General features: G+C 46.3%; 1 protein-coding gene across 1 annotated transcript in view; it reads right to left on the bottom strand.

The window, feature by feature from the left end:
- The window catches only part of LOC143298920 (uncharacterized), a 100,105-nt gene that overhangs the window by 23,290 nt on the left and 53,499 nt on the right, over nucleotides 1-23,316 (bottom strand). The window contains exon 2 of the mRNA XM_076611954.1: nucleotides 8,304-8,579. Within this exon, the coding sequence (XP_076468069.1) occupies nucleotides 8,304-8,579 (276 nt within the window). The remainder of the gene's footprint in view (nucleotides 1-8,303; nucleotides 8,580-23,316) is intronic.

The following is a 23,316-nucleotide window of genomic DNA, read 5'->3' on the forward strand; positions in this document are numbered from 1 at the left end:
ACACTTCCACACTTTCCAGGATATCCATCTTCAACCTGTTGTGACATAACATTGTTGACAGATTTTCACATGAAACCTGAGTACAGACATTACCTCGATAGAAACCTTGTTTTAAAAATCATGTTCCCAAATTTTATCCTGCCATCCTCTTACTTAGCATGTAGACTGAGGAACTTTACACTGTGTCCATTACAGTGCGAACAGTCATCTTAATAATGATCTTAATAATCGTAACGACAGACTCTTCAGAAAACCGGGAGTAGAGGGGTGGGGGGGTGGGGGACCTACAGGTGAACGGACTGGAAAGCAGAAAGGTAAAGGTTGCATGGCGTCTTACGAGAAGAGCGAGGGGAGCAGTCAGTTTCAAGGTGTCAAAACGCTACACCACATCGTACTGCTGAGGGCAACATCCACAAACCGCATGGAGCAACTGGAAAGAGGGAAAACGTTCAGCGTAAACTTTACAGAGATGATGTCATACAAGTGAAAGGCTTTCCCAACAATTCAACGGGAGGGTACTTATACAGACCAAACAAGGCGATATGGTGTGTGTGTGTGTGTGTGTGTGTGTGTGTGTCAAACTCACCTTTCTCATTCTCCAAGAATTTCCGACATCACGAGCATACTTCTTACATGAGATATTTCTGAGAGTTATTATATATATATATATATATATATATATGTGTGTGTGTGTGTGTGTGTGTGTGTGTGTGTGTGTGTGTGTGTGTGTGTGTGTGTGTGTATGCGTGCGCGCGCTTCTAGTGTGTGTGTGTAGTTCATTTTGCATATTCCATCGCGAGATGATGTTCGTCATCACTGATACTCATTCTATGATTTGCTCACGTGATTATCCCCCTTCACCTCCATCATCCCCTCTCTCTATCACCTCCCTCCCCCTCCCCCTCCCCCCACACACTCACCCCCCCCCCCCCCTTCCAGGCAGACAGATGAAGAAATCTGGAAATCCTCGGGGGAAAATAAAGGGATTCAGCACTTCCAATCCGTCCATTTCCCAAAGCCCTCGTGGCACCCATCAATCAGGCTTCATGCACGCCTCCCCTCCCCCCTCCACTCCCACACCCCACCCCCCCATCCCTCCGGAATCCAATTTCACAGCAATGACAGCGCCAAGTCCGTCGATGTATGGACTGGCAGCCCATACCTACCATCACATACATCGGCAAATGGTGGGCTTTACGTGTCATTTAGTCCCTACCTCGGCTTCCCCGAGTGCACTGAATAGAATTGTACGCTCCCAATACAGGGAATAGTGAATGGTATGGTACATGGTTCGATCCATCCATATTGTCATCCGCAGCGAAAAGTCTTCGTGTGACATGTACTTCACGGTAAAACAAATAATCAAAAGAAACCAATGTATTCTAGCTAGTTGTTTTGTGGGTTGTTGTTTTTTCATCTACACAGACACAATAAATAAATAGAGAGAGAGAGAGAGAGGGAGAGAGAGAGAGAGAGAGAGAGAGAGAGAGAGAGAGAGAGAGAGAGAGAGAGAGACTGATGTATATACCATGGTGACAATGAAAGAAGGAAAAATGGGCGGCAGAGGGAAGAAAAAGACCAGAAAATGGAACCACCCCAACATATCTTCTCCACAGAAGCAGAAAATCATTACCGACAAAATGATTACACACACAAAAATCGATACGAAAGCCAATCATCTTTCCTCCCCACCTAAAAACAACAACAACAACAAAAAACAAAACAAAAAACCCCAAGAACCTCCACTCGTTATACGCTCACCAAATAATGCGCCTTCTTTCCACGTTTATCAGAGAGAGAATTCGTTTCTTCTGACGAAAGCAAACACATAACAGGGGCTCTAATTTTATGATTTTATTGTGTTGTGTGCCGTTTATAGCTGGTAGTATTGGTGATATCAGTGTTCGTTGACACTATGTGCACGTGTGTGTGTGTGTGTGTGTGTGTGTGTGTGTGTGTGTGTGTGAGAGAGAGAGAGAGAGAGAGAGAGAGAGAGAGAGAGAGAGGGAGAGAGGGAAACAGAGGGAGAAGGGAGGGAGACAGAAATAAGAGGGGAAATGGGGCAGACACAGAGGAACCCAGACGGAGAGATGGCGTATGAGAACATGACAGACAGTTCCATCATGAAGGCAGGGAGTTGCACTTCCAAAAGCAGAGAGAGAGAGAGAGAGAGAGAGAGAGAGAGAGAGAGAAGCCATACGCGCATCAATCAGAGAAGATGACGCAGCTGTCAGGCCGAGGCCAACACAAAGAGCACCAAGCTGACACCCACTCCATCTGACCCCACGGATCCTGGCCAGGTGATCCTGCTCATGTCTGTCCACCATCTACATCCATCAGAAAATTAATGTGCACCTCACGCTCGGCTGTTCACTGTCAAGCTGGCTCACTCTTGGTCCTCATCTGCTCACGTCAGTGTCCCGTCCCCTGTCTTTCAGGTAACCTCACACTCATCAGTCTGTGAAACCAGGGTGTGTGTGGTCTGTATCAATGCATCTGATCTTGTTTTTCATTTCATCTCTTAAATCCAGGTTTTTGTGTGCAGCAAGTGTCTCATTCCCAAAGAAGCGCAACAAGAATATATCCTTAAGCTTTCCTGTTTAAATTCTTAGAAACACACACACACACACACACACACACACACACACACACACACACACACACACACACAGAGAGAGAGAGAGAGAGAGAGAGAGAGAGAGGAGCGACTGGAAAACGTTTAATTTGAGCGTCACTGCGTTTGTGTAACGTTTGTCAGCCGTCAAACTAAATCCAATGAATAGTAATTCGTCATATACAAGAGCACGAAAAAAGCCGTTAGCTTGTTGCTCTGCTGTTTATGTGTACTTTTGGTTTGATTAAAAAAATTGTTTAAACCAATACTTTTCAACTGCAACCCCCTGAAGAAAGTAGTAAATAAATCGATAAAGAAATCCCATGAATAAGAAAAAGGATTCCTATTGAGCGGAGAGAGAGAGAGAGAGAGAGAGAGAGAGAGAGAGCGGGGAGGAGGAATAATAGAATGAAATCCATCAATAAAATGAGCAGTTTCAATATTTTGAACAAGACAAAACCTTACATACATCAATCCAGAGAGACAGGACCAGACTTGCAGCCAGGAAACCCCACACCATGGAACAGGAAGCCGACAGGACTAGGGAGGCTGATTCCCTGTCGTGAGCACCCATCAGTTAAACACCACCATCATCTGTCCTTCACGAACTCACTGTTATTGTGCGATGATCACCGGGGCAGGTGGGAGGTGGTGGTTACACAACTGCTGTCTGTCCTCACCCCTTCCACACCCTCTCCTCCCAAGGATGGACGCTGTCCACAGGTCAAGACATCCCGGAAAGAACCCACCACCACCTGTTTCTGTGGACCTTGCAATCAACGCACCCGCAGCACAAGACTACAGCAACACTGGAGAGAACTGACGTGCTGTTTGGTTATGTGATGTGTCATGTGTATTTCATGTCTATTTCAGCTTGGTTTAGTTATACGTGATGGGATCAGTGTGTCTTGCAATCTGATGTGTTTATGTATGTCGAAAGTTGGTGGGACTTTCAAGGCGGCAAAATGTTTCGATAATGTACCTGTCTGAACAAACTGTTCCCGGTTTGAAAGAAAGTTGTTTTTTTTTTTGTTTGTTTTTTTAAAAAGGCCACTCCTGCATGAAGGACGGGTTGAGGAATCATTTTGTGGAGGTCAGGCGGGCTGAAGAGCATGTCAATAAACCGTGATTCGCATATAATAAAATATGCAGTGTTGAGATGGCAAGTTTTCACCAGGAGATCAAGAGAAATGTTATTCCCAGCAAAGATTTGTTTAATCAAAACCAGACATTTGGGTTGTCTGTGATGCTTGGTTATTACAAGGATGTATACATAAAATTCTTATTTGTTTAAACCAACACAAAGCCGGGTTGTATACAAAGAAAAAAAATCTTTCAGAGAGCTCTTCCTATCTGCCTGCACCCCACCCTCTCTATCTTCAGCTTGTACTCTATTAAGGGCGCCACTGCTAGTCGTGTTTCAATACACAGATAACCGGCCGTCTGTTCTGAATTTCCTTGCTCCCTGAAAGTGTGCACAAAGTGTCTGCTCTCTGTACTATCTTCGTTCATCGTCTCCGCCTCTCTCCGGGTGTGGAGTTAGCATATCGAGTTATCTGGATAACGTGAACACGCGCTTGGTTGATGGAGGTGGGGAGGGAGAGTGAAAAGGGAGAGGGAGGAAGAGAAGGGTGGTGAGACGGAGTGAGGGTGGGAAGGATGAGGTGGTAGAGTGGGGATGAGGGGCAGAGATACAGAACAAGCATGGTGGTGGCCATCAGACTACAATCTATGTCTATAAGCACCTCGCGTTATTGCTACCTCTTGTAGCCACTCATTCATTCCTAATTCCGCTCAGGAACTTAATAAAAGGAACTTTATACGCGGTCCAGGATTTTGAAAACTTAACCACACTATAATTATTTATTTGTGGAAATGATGGGTTTAGAAAAAAAATAGATACAGTTATCCAGACTTCAGAGAATCCCAAACCATGCTGCACGGCTTATCTCCCGCTCTCCCAATTCTGCTTATATTACTCCTCTCCTTCACTCCCTCCACTGGTTACCTATTGAGAAAAGAATATATTACAAACCCTCTCTCCTGTGCTACAAATTCATGATTGGCATGTCTCCTTCTTACTTTTTCTGAGCTTCCGCATTACTACTCTCCATCTCGCCAGCTCTGGTCATCAGGTGATGACCGCCTCTTAAAAATTCCCTCCTTTAGAACCAGATAATAATTATGGAAAACACACTTTCTCCCTCCAGACTTCCTCCACATGGAACTCACTCCCGTTCCTGTCCGTCATGCTGTTTTTTGCCCTTCTTTTAAAACCTCTTTGAAAACTCATTTATTTCCAGCCATTCAAATCAGAAAATAACTCATTGTCTTCACTTTCATGTTTTGATCAAGTTCATTTTTTTACTTCTGTTGTTTTTACTAATTTTAAACGTACACATGTTTATATGCCTTGAACGATCGGGATGTGCTTGCGCGCGCGCGTGTGTGTCTACATCTTGTGTGGGAGTGAGTGTGTGTTTGTGGGATGGAGATGGAACGGGATGATTTGTGCGTGCGGGTGTATTGTGTGTTTTGAGTATACACGCGTTATTGTATTTTTTTTAATTTTTTTTTTTATTGTAAACGCCAAGGGCTTTTGTATCATTAGACTGGGCGTACCAAATGTCCTTTTATTATTATCATTAATATGCCTTAGTGTAAACGCGTGGGACATTTCAGAAACGCATGCACCACATACTGTGCACACGACGTCCAGGAATAAAAGGCCCATTAACTAGATATGATGATACACAGATAACACATCAGTGAAACTGAATATCATACTTTCTGATTTTGAAATAGAGAAAACGGTATTGGCTGAAAAACACAGCTATTTCTAAGAGAAAAGAACACACACACACACACACACACACACACACACACACACACACACACACAAAGAGTTGAATGCATCATGTATATAAACAAGACGACCCTGACCAGGAAAAGATAACAAGGGAAGATGCATTCAGTCAGACACCGAGATGGACTTAAGGAGACAGAGGACGAGTGAGGGAAAGGGGAGGGGGAAAGAGAACGAGCAGGGCAGAGGTAGAAAGGAAAGAAGGGGGTAGCTGTAGACAGATGGGAGGGAGAGAGAGAGAGGGGGGGGAGAAAGAGAGAGAGGAGAGAGAGAGGGAGGGGGAGAGAGAGGGAGGGGGAGAGAGAGTGGGAGGGAGAGAGAGAGAGAAGTGAGAGAGGAGAGAGAGAGAGAGAGGGGGGGGAGAGAGAGAGAGACAGGGAGAGAAAGAGAGAGACAGGGAGAGAGTGAGGGAGGGGGAGAGAGAGAGAAGTGAGAGAGGAGAGAGAGAGGAGACAGAGAGAGGAGAAGAGAGAGGAGAGAGAGGGAGAGAGAGAGAGAGACAGAGACAGACAGAGAGAAGGCAGAGAGAGGAGAGAGAGAGAGAGGGAGAGAGAGAGGGGGGGAGAAGAGAGAGAGCGAGAGAGGAGAGAGAGAGAAGAGGAGAGGAGAGAGAGAGAAGAGGAAAGGAGAGAGAGAGAGAGAGAGAGAGAGAGAGAGGCAACCAGACAGACAGACAGGCCAGGAGACATGCAACGACAAAGAGCTTTCTTGAAATTAAAGCATCCCAAAGATAGGAACAACCACAACAAAGGTTCCCCTCTCAGCCATCAATCAAACCAACTGAAGCACAGTTTACGCAAAGCGGCTCACAAATGAAAACGAATCAACAGCAGCGCCGCCCAATCCCACGTCCACACACAGACGGGCCCTACAGAAAAAGAAAACGAAAATGAAATCGGACAACAGCCCATCGATTACAGCAATCACAGGAAACGTGTAGGGGGGTAGGGAGGAGGGGGTGTGACGGGTGGGGGGAAGGTGTGTGTGTGTGTGTGTGTGTGTGTTTGGGAGGGATGGGAGGGGGGGGGGAGACGCTTGGCAACACTTCGCGTTTCGTTCAAGCTGTACCCCACCCCCACCCCCACCCCTCTGTGCTGGGGCTGGATTTAGGCACCGACCACCCCCACCCCCCACCCCACCCCACCCCAACCCCACCACCCCCAGCCTCCCCGTCACTTTTACATCCAGGAGTGCACATTGCCTCGCGGGCAAAGCCATCATGCTCCATTCCATGTGGTAAATAGAATCATAATCTTAACTCTCTCCATGCGAACGGCGAAAGAGACGACGTTAACAGCGTTTCACGCCAATTACCATCATCAAAATATTGCAAGCGGAAGGCTCTTATACTGAAGAGGTGAATGTTGACAAAGAATACCACAATTCTGACGACGGAAGCTAAAGGTTGGGTCATTCAGACACCCACTGGACATCCGATGGGTCTGTGTAGAGGAGAAGAGAGGACTGGCCGTACTGAGGGAGTTAATATAATGGGAAAAGGGAGTAAATGTGGGAAAGATAGGGTCCATATTCTGGGCTGGAGAATAATAATGGAGTACGGTACATATTATCATATTACCCCCCCCCCCCACCTCCTCCCTCCCCCGCGACGTTTGTTAATGACTGTGTTCGGGAACAAGTCCACCCCTTTGAAAACACAATGATTCCACATGCAGTAAGCAACATAAGTGCAAAGATAAAAAATATACAAGCCTCGCTCTGCAACCTGCCCAATAATTGTTCAGATTCCTTCTTTTTTTCGCTTGTGGAATGCAACACTTTTGATGAGGTACAAACCCAGCCCCCCCCCACCCCCCCCCCCACCTGGGCTAGACACTGGCCTGGGCTCTTTCCTGGTCGTTTTGATATGTGTAGGGATGTGCCACTTATCCATCGCTTGTTAATGAACAGAAAGAGAGCTTCCCTCTTTGACATGCGTGTGTTAAGACGCCAGTGGCTTTTACCAGTTATTTAATACCCTTTCACTGCAATGCACGTACCTCATACGTGCATAATGGCGTCAACGATGACGTCATCGGAAGAAGGGAAATAACTCTAGAAGTCTAAAAATTCACACAGTTTATCTAGAAAGATGTATCTCCAGACTATTTTCTCAGTTTTAGGCTCATTGTTTTGGGTATTGTTTCATCACTTGAAACACCACTTTCTACTGTTTCTCCCCTGGTACTGAAGGGGTTTTAATGGTCTCTTTTCAAAGTACTCTTGCAATACCGGTACTCGTAAGAACTGTGAACGTGTGTTACGTTCCGAACAACCAATGTCCTTAACGGGATGGTCATGTTTTGGTTTGGTTCAAAACAGTAAGAGGGTCACGGAACTAACAGAAGGTCAGTGATGGCCTTCGCTTCCTAACACGCTGGCTCTTCTCCTGGGAATAAGTAGCGGTTTCAGTTTCAGTTTCTCAAGGAGGCATCACTGCGTTCGGCCAAATCCATATACGCTACACCACATCTGCTAGACAGATGCCTGACAGCAGCATAACTCAACGCGCTTGTCAGGCCTTGAGTGCATGCTTATATATATTTTTGTGTACCTATTAGAGTGGATTTCTTTTCACATAATTTTGCCAGAGGACAACACTCTCGTTGCCATGGGTTCTTTTTCAGTGAGCCAAGTGCGTGCTGCACACCGCACCTCGGTTTATCGTCTCATCCGAAAGACTAGACGCTCAGTTTGATTTTCCAGTCAAACTTGGAAGAAAGGGCGAGAGCGGGATTCGAACCCACACACTCACGGACGTCTTAACCGTTCTGCCACCTCCTTAGGTAGCGGCCCCCACATCCCCACACCTTTCTCACTCACCGTATCGCCGACACGTGTAGCCAACTACCAGGTGTCCGCCGTTCACTGTGGAATGGTGGCAGAGAGTTCCAAAGACCTGGGCCAGGTCCAGACCCGAGCAGGTCCGCCGGCCATGGCACAGGCGGAACAGAGTGTCCAACACCCCGGACTCACAAGGGCGCAGACCTTTGACCCCAGCACAGCGCGCCCCCTGGACCTGCACCACGTGATCCGGGGGACAGAGCAGTGCTGCCCCATTGTCTTCACACACGTCGTGCTGGTGGACAGCGTCGGGATCTGCAACATCCAATCACATCACGGCATTTATATACCCCGACCATCCCGTCCAATCAGTACACGGAGTTTATATAAGCCCCGTCCACCACATCCAATCACATCACGGTATTTATATACCTCGACCATCCCGTCCAATCATTACACGAAGTTTATACTGGCTCCGTCCACCACATCCGATCACATCACGGTATTTATATACCTCGACCATCCCGTCCAATCAGTACACGAAGTTTATACTGGCTCCGTCCACCACATCCGATCACATCACGGTATTTATATACCTCGACCATTCCGTCCAATCATTACACGGAGTTTATATAGGCTCCGTCCACCACATCCGATCACATCACGGTGTTTACAGCCCAGATCTCCACATTCACATGTATGACGGTGTTTAAATTGCCAACCCCACCACGTCCAATAACACAGGAAAGTTAGCCCCAACCATCATGTCTGGTTCGATGGAAGACTGGAAACACGCTCACCCGTCCAAACACACACACATGCGCGTACAGTGGGAAAATAGCAGACAGGAGAGAGAGAGAGAGAGAGGAATGGGAAGGAGAGTGAAAGAGAGAGAGGCAGTTGAGAGAAGCAGAAACAGATGAGGGAAGACAAAAGGACGTGTATCAGACTTCTCCCAGCAGCGCCTTTAAAACTTAGACCCACCCCCACACCCCTCCCCCTCTTCCACACACACACACACACACACACACACACACACACACACACACACACACACACAAAGCGACAAAGAGACGAAAAACAAAACAAAGGACAGACAACACAGTCAAGAAGGGCTTAGGCGGAGATAGAGCGAAAAGAGTGGAAGTGGTCTAAGGACCAATGCCAGAGGGAGGAGAGATGGTGGTTTTTTTCACACTGTACAAAAACCCATTCTTCTTGCCATCGATCAATGTCCGGAAAATGATAGCTTTGGTCTGGGTCCATCGAATACCAAAACAGAAAGTGTAAAATGAAAATTGAAATGAAACAGAGAATGAAATATTGCAGTAATAACACAGATTGACTAGAAATGTCACTCACATGAGTTATTATGACAAATCAAAATGATATCCAATCAATCATACTAAAAACAAAACAAAAAACAAACAAACAACAACCACAACAAAAACCCTAAAAAAACATGAACATGATTGATCACAGGCGAGGGATCAGGATTCAGAATGTAGCACACGTGACAAGACTGCAACACGATTCATACAATCGTTTAGTTCTTTACCTGCAGAGTTATTCTAATGTAAGACATCAATCTCTTTCTCTTTTTTTTCTTTGCTTTTTTTAATTATTTTTTTTACTCAATTTCAATTTTTTTTTAAATTGATATTGAAACATCACAGCAATCCAATGTATCTCTGCCTGTCTCTGTCTGTTTTTCTGTCTGTCTTTATATATATATATATATATATATATATATATATATATATATATATATATACAATAGAAAAAAAGGAAGACAACAAAACAGTTTGTTCGATGCCCAACCGGTTTCGACCACTGGTCTTTATCAAGGGCGTTTACTGGTATGTCAAAATGCAACACACACCAACATTCAATAAGTGCAAAAAGAAGAATTTAAATTACAAAAAACAACAACACACAACCAAATAAGTGAACAAAGCTCATAAAAAAGTGCACCCAGAGCATACAACATGAATAGTACAGTGTGGAGTGTTGCTATGGGGAAGAGGAAGAGAGGCTGGTGAGTAAAGTAGTCAGAAAAAAGGCAAGAAAAATAGGCAGGCAGATTACAGAAGGATAGAAAGAGAGAGAGAGACAGAGAGCGAGGGGGTAAGGGAGGGAGAAGAGACTGAGAGAGAGAAGGAGAGTGAGGGAGAGACAGAAAGAGAGAGACAGAGAGAGAGAGGAGGAAGAAGGAGAGAGGGGGAGAGACAGATGGACAGATATATATATATATATATATATATATCTGTCTGTCAGTTTGTCTGTCTCTCTGTCTGTCCGTCTGTTATTGGCTGCGTGGAAAAAGCATGTTGACTGCTTTTCTCATTTCCCTGTTTAATGAAATTTCGATTCGTTTCTCTCATTCTCTCTTCCTTGCATTTTAAGTTTTGTTTTGGGACTTAATTTTGTGCTGCTGATAAAATCATGGGATTGAGAACCAGTTGCTAGAAGAACCTTGCAGAGTGCTTATTTTTTCCTGTTAAGTCTAATGCTTAATTTCCGTGTTTTAATGTCCCTTCCGTTTTTTCACCAGAAGCTGGATTTTTTTTTCTCAGAGGGTATGGGATAGGTGGGGGCTACACACTGGAAACACCTGCCTCTCAGATGTTCACAGGTCCATGCAGCCACTCACAGATAGCGAAGACACAAAGTCTGCATGCTGCATTGGGCGTTCCCTTCCCCGCTCCTGTCAGCCTGGCTTCGTGATTTGTTGACAAAGGAGTGGAAGGCAGGAGGCGATAGTGTATCAAACCTGTTCGCTTCCATTGTGATGCATTTTTGTTTCTTCCTTCCTTCCTCCCTCGCTTCCGTTCCATGCTCATCCCTTGCTTTTCTTTCTTCTCTCTTTTCTGCCCCGTCATTTTCTTTTCCATTCAGAGTCGTTTGTGTTTTCATTCTTTTTTTCCCCCTTCCATCAACCTGTGGTGATGTCAGCAATCTGGAAATACTTTTCTGTAATAGACCCAGCCCAGAGTCTGCCATTCTCACTGCATTGATCTGTGCTGAACCGTTTGATGTGATCAGTCTTTTGGGTTTTAGTCCACCGCCCCAACCCCCCCACCCCCGCCCCCATCTCTCTCTCTTTCTACATCCCTCCCTCCCCCTCTCCCTCCCTCTCTTTCTGTCTCTCCCCTGCTCTCTCTCTCTCTCTCTCTCTCTCCTCCCCTCTCCTATCCCTTCCTCTCTCTCTTTCCTTTCACACCTTTCCCTCCAGTTCATTTTCTTTGTAATTCGTTTCGGTTAAAATTCTGATTGTTATTGCGATACGACATGGTTCCACTGTTAAGTTCAGTAGACACGAGAGAAGTGGTTAACTCGAAACAGAATTACGGACGCGTTAATAGTATGATAATTTGTTTACCAAAATCAAGTATTCAGGTTCTGTCTTTCAGGGGGTGGTGTGGGAGTATTGCCTTTAGTCCAGGGTGTTTGGAAGAGGGGGGGGGGGAGGAGAGTTGGCAGAGTGAGGGAAGATGGGAAGGTGAGGAACCAGACAGGCATGTCTCTCACGTGCTCACGCGCCAGCGCAGCCACTCACCAGATTGCATGGACACAAAACAACATGTGTGCTGCACTGGGAGTCTCCATCCCCGTCCCAGTGAGCTGGGCCTCGGATTTGTTGACAGGGAAGGAAGAGGAGGTAAAGACAGGAGGATTGATGGTGTATCAAGTCTGTTCGCCTGAAATGATACACTTTGTGTCTTTCTTTCTTTACTTTACTTTCTTCCGCAGAAGAAGCAGCTGTTTCTATTGCTACAAATACAACTTTTTAATATCATCATCTTAGATGAACAGACTATAAATAAATAAAAACAAATACAACTTTATATATATATATATAAAAAGTGTGGTGGTGGGTGATCTTACAGTTATGAATCTATTGTTTATACAATATTACCCCAGTGCCCTACAAAGTCACGCTTTCTTGTGTGTGTTGTTTGTCTTTGCTTTTTGCTCTTTATTTTTTCTTGATGTCTTTTCCACCTTTCTGCTGCATTTTGTCTTCCTGACTTTTCCTGGTTTATTCGAGCAAAGCCTGTGCTTTTCTCTCTCAGATTTCTTATCACGATCCACGAGCTGTTGATTAGATAGACAGACGGGTGCAATAGCCGAGTGGTTAAAGCGTTGGACTTTCAATCTGAGTGTACCGGGTTCGAATCTCGCCTGGCGTGTAAAGGGTGGAGATTTTTCCGATCTGCCCGGTCAACATGTGTACAGACCTGCTTACGTCTGAACCCCCTTCGTGTGTATACACAAGCAGAAGATATTGTTGGCGTGCTTTCAGCGCTGATGTTGGCCTCCGCGGTCGGCTGTTGTTTACAAGCTATCGCTATTTGAAACGTGGAAAATATGTAAGTAAATCGGCGAACCCACATCGACGTTTTGGATTACTGTGTGCGGTGTACCGTATGGAAACTTCATAGCTGTCTGGTGTTGACTGGGGGAATGGGATAGCATTTGGATTACTGAAGGCGATTTGGGAAAATAGGAAATTAACAGATTTGGGAAAGCCATAATCGCCTTTCTCTCTTTCTCTCTCTCTCCCTCCCCCCCCCCCCCCCAACTCCCTTGCCCGCCTTCACACTGTAGGTGGATTCAGCACCGTGTTGTGTCGGGCTGGACACTGCAGGCCGTCCCTGTACCTTGCCAGAGGTCCACAGTCGGCGCACGTCATTGCTCATTTCTTGGGGGTGGGGGTGGGGGGAGAAGGGGGGGCACGTTATCATCTTATCTCCCCCTGCCTCTTCTCCTCCTCTTTCTCTTTCTCCTTCTCATCCTTTGATCCTGTTCCTGGGGGCCACGTTATCACCTTATCTCCCCTGCCTCCTCCTCCTCTTCTTCTCCTCTTCCTCCTCCTCCCCCTCCCTCTCATCCTTTGATCAGGTCTATCCTGCCCTCTTAGCGCAACCCCCCTTTCCCTTCCTCTGTGTTTATCACGGCGATTCCTTTCTGAGTTTATTTTATTTTATTTTATTTTATTTTATTTTATTTTTTCCGTTCCTCTTTCTCTCCGTCCGCCCCCTCGCTTTTCCCCCTCTGTCCACTCTCTCTTCCAGCCCCCTCTTGTTCCCCATCTCCTCTGCCCCACCCCCTCCCTCTGCCCCACCCCCTCCCTCTGCCCCATCCCTCCCCCTGCCCCACCCCCTCCCTCTGCCCCACCCCCTCCCTCTCCCCCACCCCGTTGCCTCTGCCCCACCCCTCCCTCTCCCCCACCCCTTCCCTCTCCCCCACCCCCATCTCCTCTCCCCCACCCCTTCCCTCTCCCCCACCCCTTCCCTCTCCCCCACCCCTTCCTGCCCCACCCCCTTCCCTCTGCCCCACCACCTTTCCTCTCTCCAACCACCTCCATCTGCTCCACCCCCTTCCCTCTGCCCCACCCCTCCCTCTCCCCCACTCCTCCCTGTGCCCCACCCCCTTCCCTCTGCCCCCCACCCCCTTCCCTCTGCCCCACCCCCTTCCCTCTGCCCCACCCCCTTCCCTCTGCCCCCCACCCCCTCCCTCTCCCCCACTCCTCCCTCTGCCCCACCCCCTTCCCTCTGCCCCACCCCTCCCTCTGCCCCCCACCCCCTTTCCCTCTGCCCCCCACCCCCTCCCTCTGCCCCACCACCTAACCCCTCCGCCCCCCATCTTAGCTTCTGCTGCCGGCCCCAAGGCATGCAGGTTGGTGATCGATCAGGCCACGTTGGGCTGATGTCTGGCATCGCAATTTGCTGCTGGGGAGAAGTGAGGCCCCGTATCGGCGTGTTGCTCTTCCCTCGCTGTGTGTGTGTGTGTGTGTGTGTGTGTGTGTGTGTGTGTGTGTGTGTGTGTGTGTGTGTGTGTGTGTGTGTGTGTGTGTGTGTGTGTGTGTGTGTGTGTGTGTGTGTGTGTGTGTGTGTGTGTGTGTGTGTGTGTGTTTGTCTGTGTGTGTGTGTGTGTGTGTGTGTGTGTGTGTTTGTCTGTGTGTGTGTGTGTGTGTGTGTGTGTGTGTGTGTGTGTGTGTGTGTGTGTGTGTTTGTCTGTGTGTGTGTGTGTGTGTGTGTGTGTGTGTGTTTGTCTCTGTGTGTGTGTGTGTGTGTGGGGGGGGGGGTTGTCTGTGTGTGTACACAAGGGCCAGGGTATCCATCAAGCCCACTGGGGCCTCGTCTCTCTCTGTAGTTTCTTTGTCTGTCTGTCTGTCTGTCTGTCTGTCTGTCTGTCTGTCTCCCTTCTCCCTACCCCTATCACCCCCCCCCCCTGCTCCATATACTTTATTGTATGCTAGGCATGGCATTATACATGCAGTTACGCCAGCGCTATCGCTCGCGCGCACGCACATAAACTTCATCCCCTTTGTGTACATTTACACGCTTGCAAGTATGCAAACAAGCGCACGCACACACATGCACACACACTTTACACATACATAACCTTTGTTGTATACATTTACACACACGCGCGTGCACACACACACACACACACACACACACACACACACACACACACACACACACACACACACGGGGACCAACAAAACATGCTATTCAGTGATAGATAATGCGGGCAGCTCAATTTCATGGTCTAATGAGCCCCAAAGCTGGCAGAAAAAAAGGCAATCCTGTCTTCAGCTATGGTTACATCAATCAATATCACTAGCTCTTAGGTCCATGTGACCAGCCACTCTGTTGCCGACTGTATTGTGTGTGGTGGTGGGGTGTGTGTGTGTGTGTGTGGGCGGATTGGGGGGGGGGGGCAGGGATGCGTGTGCATGAGACAGACAGACAGACAGACAGACAGAGGAAAGGGATGTCCCGTTTGTCATCTCTTCAAACTTTGCTTCGGATCACAAAATGTAAGCATGCATGTCTAGAAAAAGAGAAGAAAAAGTCCAATTTACCCAGGCGAAGAGTTTCCGCTGCAAATCGGGAAATAAAAACCCACGGGAAATAATGTCGAGTGCCTGGGAATTACGTCAGACGTGGTAAACGTTATGATTCCATTCAACACACACACACACACACACACACACACACACACACACACACACACACACACACACACAAACATACATACATTCACGCGCGCGCGCGCGATTAAAACGTTATTAAGAAGATGTAGGATGTGCCTAAAAAAAGAAATAAATAAAAAAAAAGCCCCAAAATAATATCAACTGCTTGGAACAAATATACACGAGATCGCGCTTGCGCGCACACACACACACACACACACACACACACACACACACACACACACACACGACTCGCCCAAAACTGTGACAGACGTGATCTCAACCATGTGTTAGAGCGTTTTGGGTGCGACAATAAAACAAAAACTGATGGTTGTTTCTCATATATCTAGTGATATCCAATTTCTTCATATAGAAATGTAGAGTTGATAAATCAAATCCAACAATACAAATGTTCATAAAAGATCTTAAAAAGGCATATGTAACTGACAAATATGTTGGGTTTTTTTTTTTTAAATATGCATGGAATATAACAAACTTGCGCAGAAATGGGCACCATACACACACATTGTACACGATGAAAATCTGTGGGGTTAAGGTGTGAATAATGATTGATACAGAATGATACTGTGGGCTGAGCATTGGAATGAATGTATCAATGAATGGCCGTTGTTCTGATTGTGCTGTGGTGAGGGCCGAACTTTGTAGTGTCACGTGGGATTAATATGTATATGAATGTCCATTGATCTGCCTATATCGTTTTGATGTATATACGTATCTGTATACAGATGCAGAAGATCAAATACGCACGTAAAAAATCCTGTAGTCCATGTCAGCGTTCGGTGGATTATGGAAACAAGAACATACCCAGCATACGCAACCCCGAAAACAGAGTATGGCTGCCTACATGGCGGGGTAAATAAACAACACGGTCACACACGTAAAATATTACAAGTCTGTATGAGTGTGTATGTGTGCGTGCCTGAAACCCGATTGAATGACACAGGAAACGAATGATGAGCGCCCAATGGCAGCTGTCAGTCGGCTCTACCCAGGTAGGCAGCCTGTGCAAATGACCCTGAGTTTGTAAAGCGTTTTGAGCTTGGTCTCCGACCGAGGTTAGGCGCTATATAAGTATCCATATCATCATCATCATCATCATCACCATGGAAACAGGGCACAATGACACCAATGGAACTGATGTGTGAACGGATATCTCAAATTCTGCCATAAATACTATTTCATTATAAACTCTGTGTCATAGCATCACACAGAACAATTTTTGAATGGATTTTTTTTTTCTATCAATAGAATTCTTGATGTGGAATGATTGATTTTCAGAACAATATGTTGTTGTAACAATGTACTGTTGTAATATTTTGAAAAAAACATTGTTGTAACTTCCCAGTGTAAAATACCATACTTTATATGTAAATCTTTGTCTGAATAAAAATATGTTTGAAAAAAAAACAACCAAACCAAAACAATCAATCAAACAAACAAACAAACAAAAACCAAACCAAACAAAAAAAAAAACCAAAAAAAAAAAAACCACGAAAAAAGATGACTCGCGCGTGCATAATATATATATATATATATATATATATATATATATATATATATATATATATATGTTTACTTATTTAATGTCCTTTTTATGACACAGCATTACATTTTGTTAATGTTTAATGGCCCCCACACCGACGTGTACATTTGCTCTACGAATCAAAGTCAGTGGAAGAGGATGAGGAGTGAAAGAAATGGAAAGAAAAGGCACAGTACTGAACGTGGGAAAGAGACCCTAACGATAAGTGGAGTGATGGCCCAGAGGTAACGCGTCCTCCTAGGAAGCGAGAGAATCTGAGCGCGCTGGTTCGAATCACGGCTCAGCCGCCGATATTTTCTCCCCCTCCACTAGATTTGATGTTTCGTAATTCTTTCTTCCCCCCTGTCCCCCCCCCCACCCTCCCCCCACTTCCCTGCCGCATACAGTGATGCAGTGCAAGGAACATTTAGATGTGTCTGGAAAACCGCTTATCTGGGGGGACTTCAAACGGAGAGTCTGTCGCCAGTGTCAGACCTTTACAGGAGATAATGATTTCTGCTGACAGGGAGGGGGGGGGGGGGGGGGGAGAGAGAGAGAGAGAGAGACAATGAATTCTGTCTCAGGTGTACCGTATAGAAACTTCACAGCTGCCTGGTGTTGACTGGTGGAATGGGATAGCATGTTGTTCAGATATGCTTCCTGCAGAACCAGCCTGCGAAACGCACCTCTTGGTTGCATGTAGTGATAACTTTGTCAGAATTGTGTAGTATTCACTATGCGGTGATGGATTGAATTGCATTTTAGACACAACTTATATTTGTCGGGGCTGTGTCCACTTGCAGTCAACAGCGCCCTGTAGTTTTCTGTTCTCTTCATTCCTGTCTCTATAGACCTGGTTACTAAAGTTCCAGCCCGCGGTTGTGAAGGAAATCAAATGTTTCCAGTAAGCTGTCAATGAACGTTTTGAATAAAGTATTTTGCCTTAAATACTGCTCTCTCTCTGTCTCTCTCTCTCTGTCTCTCTCTTTTCCCCCCTCTCCCTCCCTCCCTCTTTCTCCCCCACCTCTCTCTCCCTCCCCCTCTCTCTCCCTCCCTCTCTCTCCCTCCCCCCTCTCTCTCCCTCTCCCTCTCTGCTCTTTATTTTCCTTGTTGAAGTCATGGTGGACTAGATAGTTTATTTCCTTCTCCTTGACCCCCTTTGGTATTCATTCAGCCGTTCTCATTTTGTGTCTGTGAGTACTTTGACACATCCATCAGAGTGGACTGTCTCCAGTTACCAATTGCCCATCCCGATGTTTACAACTCCACCAGTTAATTTCCAAATGAATCACGAAGTGCGCTGGGCGTATGAATCACAAGGAAGCCCACATTATCGTTCCATCCATAGAACCAGGATCCAGACTGAAACTCCCTACCTCCCCTCTTTCACTCATCTCTCTACTTGTCTGTCTGTACTTCTTTTTTTATATCTGTACATATGTGCTCTGTATTTCTGTAGTCTGTTCTTCGTTTCTTCTGTTTATCTATACTTCTGTACGCCTGTACGTCTTTACGTCTGTACTTGTATACTTCTGTACTTGTGAACGTCTGTACTTGTGTACGTCTGTACTTGTGTACGTCTGTACTTGTGTACGTCTGTACTTGTGTACGTCTGTACTTGTGTACGTCTGTACTTGTGTGCTTCTGTACTTGTGTACGTCTGTACTTGTGTACGTCTGTACTTGTGTACGTCTGTACTTGTGTACGTCTGTACGTCTGTACTTGTGTACGTCTGTACTTGTGTACGTCTGTACTTGTGTACGTCTGTACTTGTGTACGTCTTTACGTCTGTACTTGTGTACGTCTGTACTTGTGTACGTCTTTACGTCTGTACTTGTGTACGTCTGTACTTGTGTACGTCTTTACGTCTGTACTTGTGTACGTCTGTACTTGTGTACGTCTGTACTTATGTACTTCAGTAGTCTCCTTCTCTGTCTCCCTGTCTTTCCTCCATCTTTCAACTTCCCGACAAGAACTTTATCTGCAGACCAAAAGGAATAGAGAGAGAAGGGGCAGGGGTATGGTGTCATTCGATGAATTTCAGCAAGTAAGCATAAAATGGAAGTCTTGTTGGGAAAAAAAAATCGATCCATTTGCCCTTGACCTTGGGGTGAAGCGAAAGATCTAAGAAACTGATAAATCTTCGTGCCCTCAAGCCCTCTCCCCACCACACTCACCCCCTCCTCCACCCACCCCCCTCCAACCCCCAGAAAAAAATTAACATGTGACGAATCTTGTAACTGTCAAATACAGGATTAAGAGTCTTCGCGAGATCTGTTGCTCCAGCGACCAGAGGTAAAGGTGACAATGACGGTTTATCTGATAATTTTAATTGGACAGCTGGTTCTGGGCCAGCTTTTGTTTGAAAGTGACAACAGTGGACACACATGCGCGCACAAGCGAACAGGTTTGATACACTATCGCGCCTCCTGCCTTCCACTCCTTTGTCAACAAATCACGAAGCCAGGCTGACAGGAGCGGGGAAGGGAACGCCCAATGCAGCATGCAGACTTTGTGTCTTCGCTATCTGTGAGTGGCTGCATGGACCTGTGAACATCTGAGAGGCAGGTGTTTCCAGTGTGTACCCCCCCGCACCTCTCCACCCTCCGAGGAAAAAAAAACATCCAGCTTCTGGTGAAAAAACGTGAGGGAGATTGACTGAACAGGGAAGATAAGCATTTTTCAAGGTTCTTTTAGCATCTGGTTCTCAGTTTCATCATCTATTGATTTTATCAGCAGCACAAAATCAAGTCCGAAAACCAAACTTAAAATGCAAGGAAGAGAGAAACGAAACGAAATTTCATTTAAACCACAGAAATGTCAAAAGCAGTCAGCATGCTGTTTCCCACGCAGCCAGTGACAGACAGACTGACAGACAGACATAGAGACACACACAAGGAAAAAAAAGAACAAAATTGTATTCCTTAAGGCGGCCACCAGCCCATAGGAAAGGGTCTCTTGCAAAAAGAGAGAGAGACACACAAAGAGAGAGAGAGAGAGAGAGAGAGAGGCAGGCAGGCAGACAGAGATCACGGTGACTCTGCCACAGAAGAGCATCACCCAGCTCCTCAGCTGAGCACTGCTAAACAAGTAACAAGTACAGGTCACAAGAACATACGGTTCGCGTTTGATTTGCTTGCCAATTAGTTCACCCCTGAAACCCACACACCCTGCAACTGGTGCGGCACAGCACGGCAGATGCTGCATTTCTTGAGAGCTCCCTTGGTCTTAACATGTCAGCTGAGATTGTCATCTTCTCCTCTAATGGTGTGGCATCAGCGATGGAATCGTCTTCTGAACTCGTCTAGATAAGCGGTTTTCCACCAGCCTGTATACACCCCCAAATGCCTCTAGCCACCGTTGATAGCACCTCTGTGGCTGGGATAGAATGTGGAAGAGATGATAAGAAGTGTAGAAAGGGAAGAACAAAGTTAGCGGAGTCACAACGGCGAGTACTGAGTGAAAAAAAAAAAAAAAAAAATTCAGTACTTGTCTCCTCGCCAGCAGTGTTCATGAGTTCTCGTCCTGTTCCTCCCTGCAGACACAGCAGTGGAATTGTAAACACTGTGTGGGTACTAACTACACAGGCTGCAGTGCTGTTTGCAAATATTTCTTTTTCAATATTTTTTCACGCGTGTTTTGATTCAATTATCAAGCGTGTTTTCAATTAAAAAAATTTCAAAACTAATCGGAACAGCTGGTGGATTCGGCACATCCTTCTCTTCTGTGTAATGATCTGACCGAGTGTAATGTAATGGTCTGACAGAGTGTAATGATCTGACAGAGTGTAATGATCTGACCGAGTGTAATGTAATGGTCTGACAGAGTGTAATGATCTGACCGAGTGTAGTGATATGTAATGATCTGACAGAGTGTAATGGTCTGACAGAGTGTAATGTAATGGTCTGACAGAGTGTAATGATCTGACAGAGTGTAATGATCTGACAGAGTGTAATGATCTGACAGAGTGTAATGATCTGACAGAGTGTAATGGTCTGACAGAGTGTAATGGTCTGACAGAGTGTAATGTAATGGTCTGACAGAGTGTAATGGTCTGACAGAGTGTAATGTAATGGTCTGACAGAGTGTAATGATCTGACAGAGTGTAATGGTCTGACTGAGTGTAATGGTCTGACAGAGTGCAATGTAATGATCTGACAGTGTAGTGATCTGACAGAGTGTACTGACTGAGTGTAATGGTCTGATCGAGTGTAGTCATCTGACAGAGTGTAATGGTCTGACAGAGTGTAATGATCTGACATAGTGTAATGGTCTGACTGAGTGTAATGGTCTGACAGAGTGCAATGTAATGATCTGACAGTGTAGTGATCTGACAGAGTGTACTGACTGAGTGTAATGGTCTGATCGAGTGTAGTCATCTGACAGAGTGTAGTGATCTGACAGAGTGATCTGACAGTGTAGTGATCTGACATGATCTGACAGAGTGTAGTGATCTGACAGAGTGTAATGATCTGACAGAGTGTAATGGTCTGACCGAGTGTAATGGTCTGACATGATCTGACAGAGTGTAGTGATCTGACAGAGTGATCTGACAGTGTAGTGATCTGACATGATCTGACAGAGTGTAGTGATCTGACAGAGTGTAGTGATCTGACAGAGTGTAGTGATCTGACAGAGTGTAGTGATCTGACAGAGTGTAGGGAAGGGGTTTGACTGGGATTTGAAAATCTCTGGAACTTTTTGTTTGTCTTTGTTTTCAAACGTGAGCTATTTTCGACACAGAACATTTTGAACTGAAGAGAGAAAGAACACTGTGTCCACGACAGGGACGGACAGACCCAGAACATTCTGAACTGAAGAGAGAAAGAACACTGTGTCCACGACAGGGACGGACAGACCCAGAACATTTTGAACTGAAGAGAGAAAGAACACTGTGTCCACGACAGGGACGGACAGACCCAGAACATTTTGAACTGAAGAGAGAAAGAACACTGTGTCCAGGACAGGGACGGACAGACCCAGAACATTCTGAACTGAAGAGAGAAAGAACACTGTGTCCACGACAGGGACGGACAGACCCAGAACATTTTGAACTGAAGAGAGAAAGAACACTGTGTCCAGGACAGGGACGGACAGACCCAGAACATTCTGAACTGAAGAGAGAAAGAACACTGTGTCCACGACAGGGACGGACAGACCCAGAACATTCTGAACTGAAGAGAGAAAGAACACTGTGTCCACGACAGGGACGGACAGACCCAGAACATTCTGAACTGAAGAGAGAAAGAACACTGTGTCCACGACAGGGACGGACAGACCCAGAACATTCTGAACTGAAGAGAGAAAGAACACTGTGTCCAGGACAGGGACGGACAGACCCAGAACATTTTGAACTGAAGAGAGAAAGAACACTGTGTCCAGGACAGGGACGGACAGACCCAGAACATTCTGAACTGAAGAGAGAAAGAACACTGTGTCCACGACAGGGACGGACAGACCCAGAACATTCTGAACTGAAGAGAGAAAGAACACTGTGTCCACGACAGGGACGGACAGACCCAGAACATTTTGAACTGAAGAGAGAAAGAACACTGTGTCCACGACAGGGACGGACAGACAAGGATGAGAGGAAAGGACAGGGAACTGCAAAAACCGTGTTTTGTGAAACGGACACCCCCCCCCCCCCCCCCCCCCCCACACACACACACAAACAGTGTGCCTGTCAAACTGAACACTGGCAACATGTTGACATGGCTTCACAGCCCTGCAGCCAATGGCACCTCCACACGTAAAGCCCAAGCGTCTCGGATCGATCACCAACATGGCTAGAGAGGAGGGAGGTGGAGGGAGGGGGGGGGGAATCAGCACAGGAAGTGATGGAGAGGGGAGGGAGAGGGAGGGGAAGACGGAAATAAAGGACTGAGGGGATTAAAAAAAAAATCCCTCCGATTTGTTCTGTGACTCGGAAAAACAACAACAAACAAAACATCCACACACACACACCCACACCCACACACACACACACACACACACACACACACACACACACACACACACACACACACACACACACACACACACACACACACACACACACACACACACACACACACACACACACACACACACACATCCACACACACACACACACACACACACACACACACCCACACACACACACATCCACACACACACACACACACCCACACCCACCCACACACACACACACACACACACACACACCCTGTCCCTTTTTGTTTGAGACTTCCAGTGTTTGGTACAGACTCTCCCGATTCCAACAAAAAAAAGGAAAAGGGAAAGATGGAAGGAAAGGGAGAAACAGATCTTCAGTTCTCGCTCTGATCTGTGCCTATATGTTGGCGGCAATGTCCCCCCCCCACCTTCCTCCCTACCTCCACACCCCCACACCCTCTCTCTCCTTTTCACTCTAGGCGTCCAGGGTTTGGAACAAACTCCTCGTCCATTTCAGACATTCCTAATGAAGCCTCATCCTTCGAAGGATCTCAAACAAAACAACAACAACAACAAAAGCTTTCTAA

The sequence above is a fragment of the Babylonia areolata genome, chromosome 2 (genome assembly GCF_041734735.1).
Source record: "Babylonia areolata isolate BAREFJ2019XMU chromosome 2, ASM4173473v1, whole genome shotgun sequence".
NCBI classification, from domain to species: domain Eukaryota; kingdom Metazoa; phylum Mollusca; class Gastropoda; order Neogastropoda; family Buccinidae; genus Babylonia; species Babylonia areolata.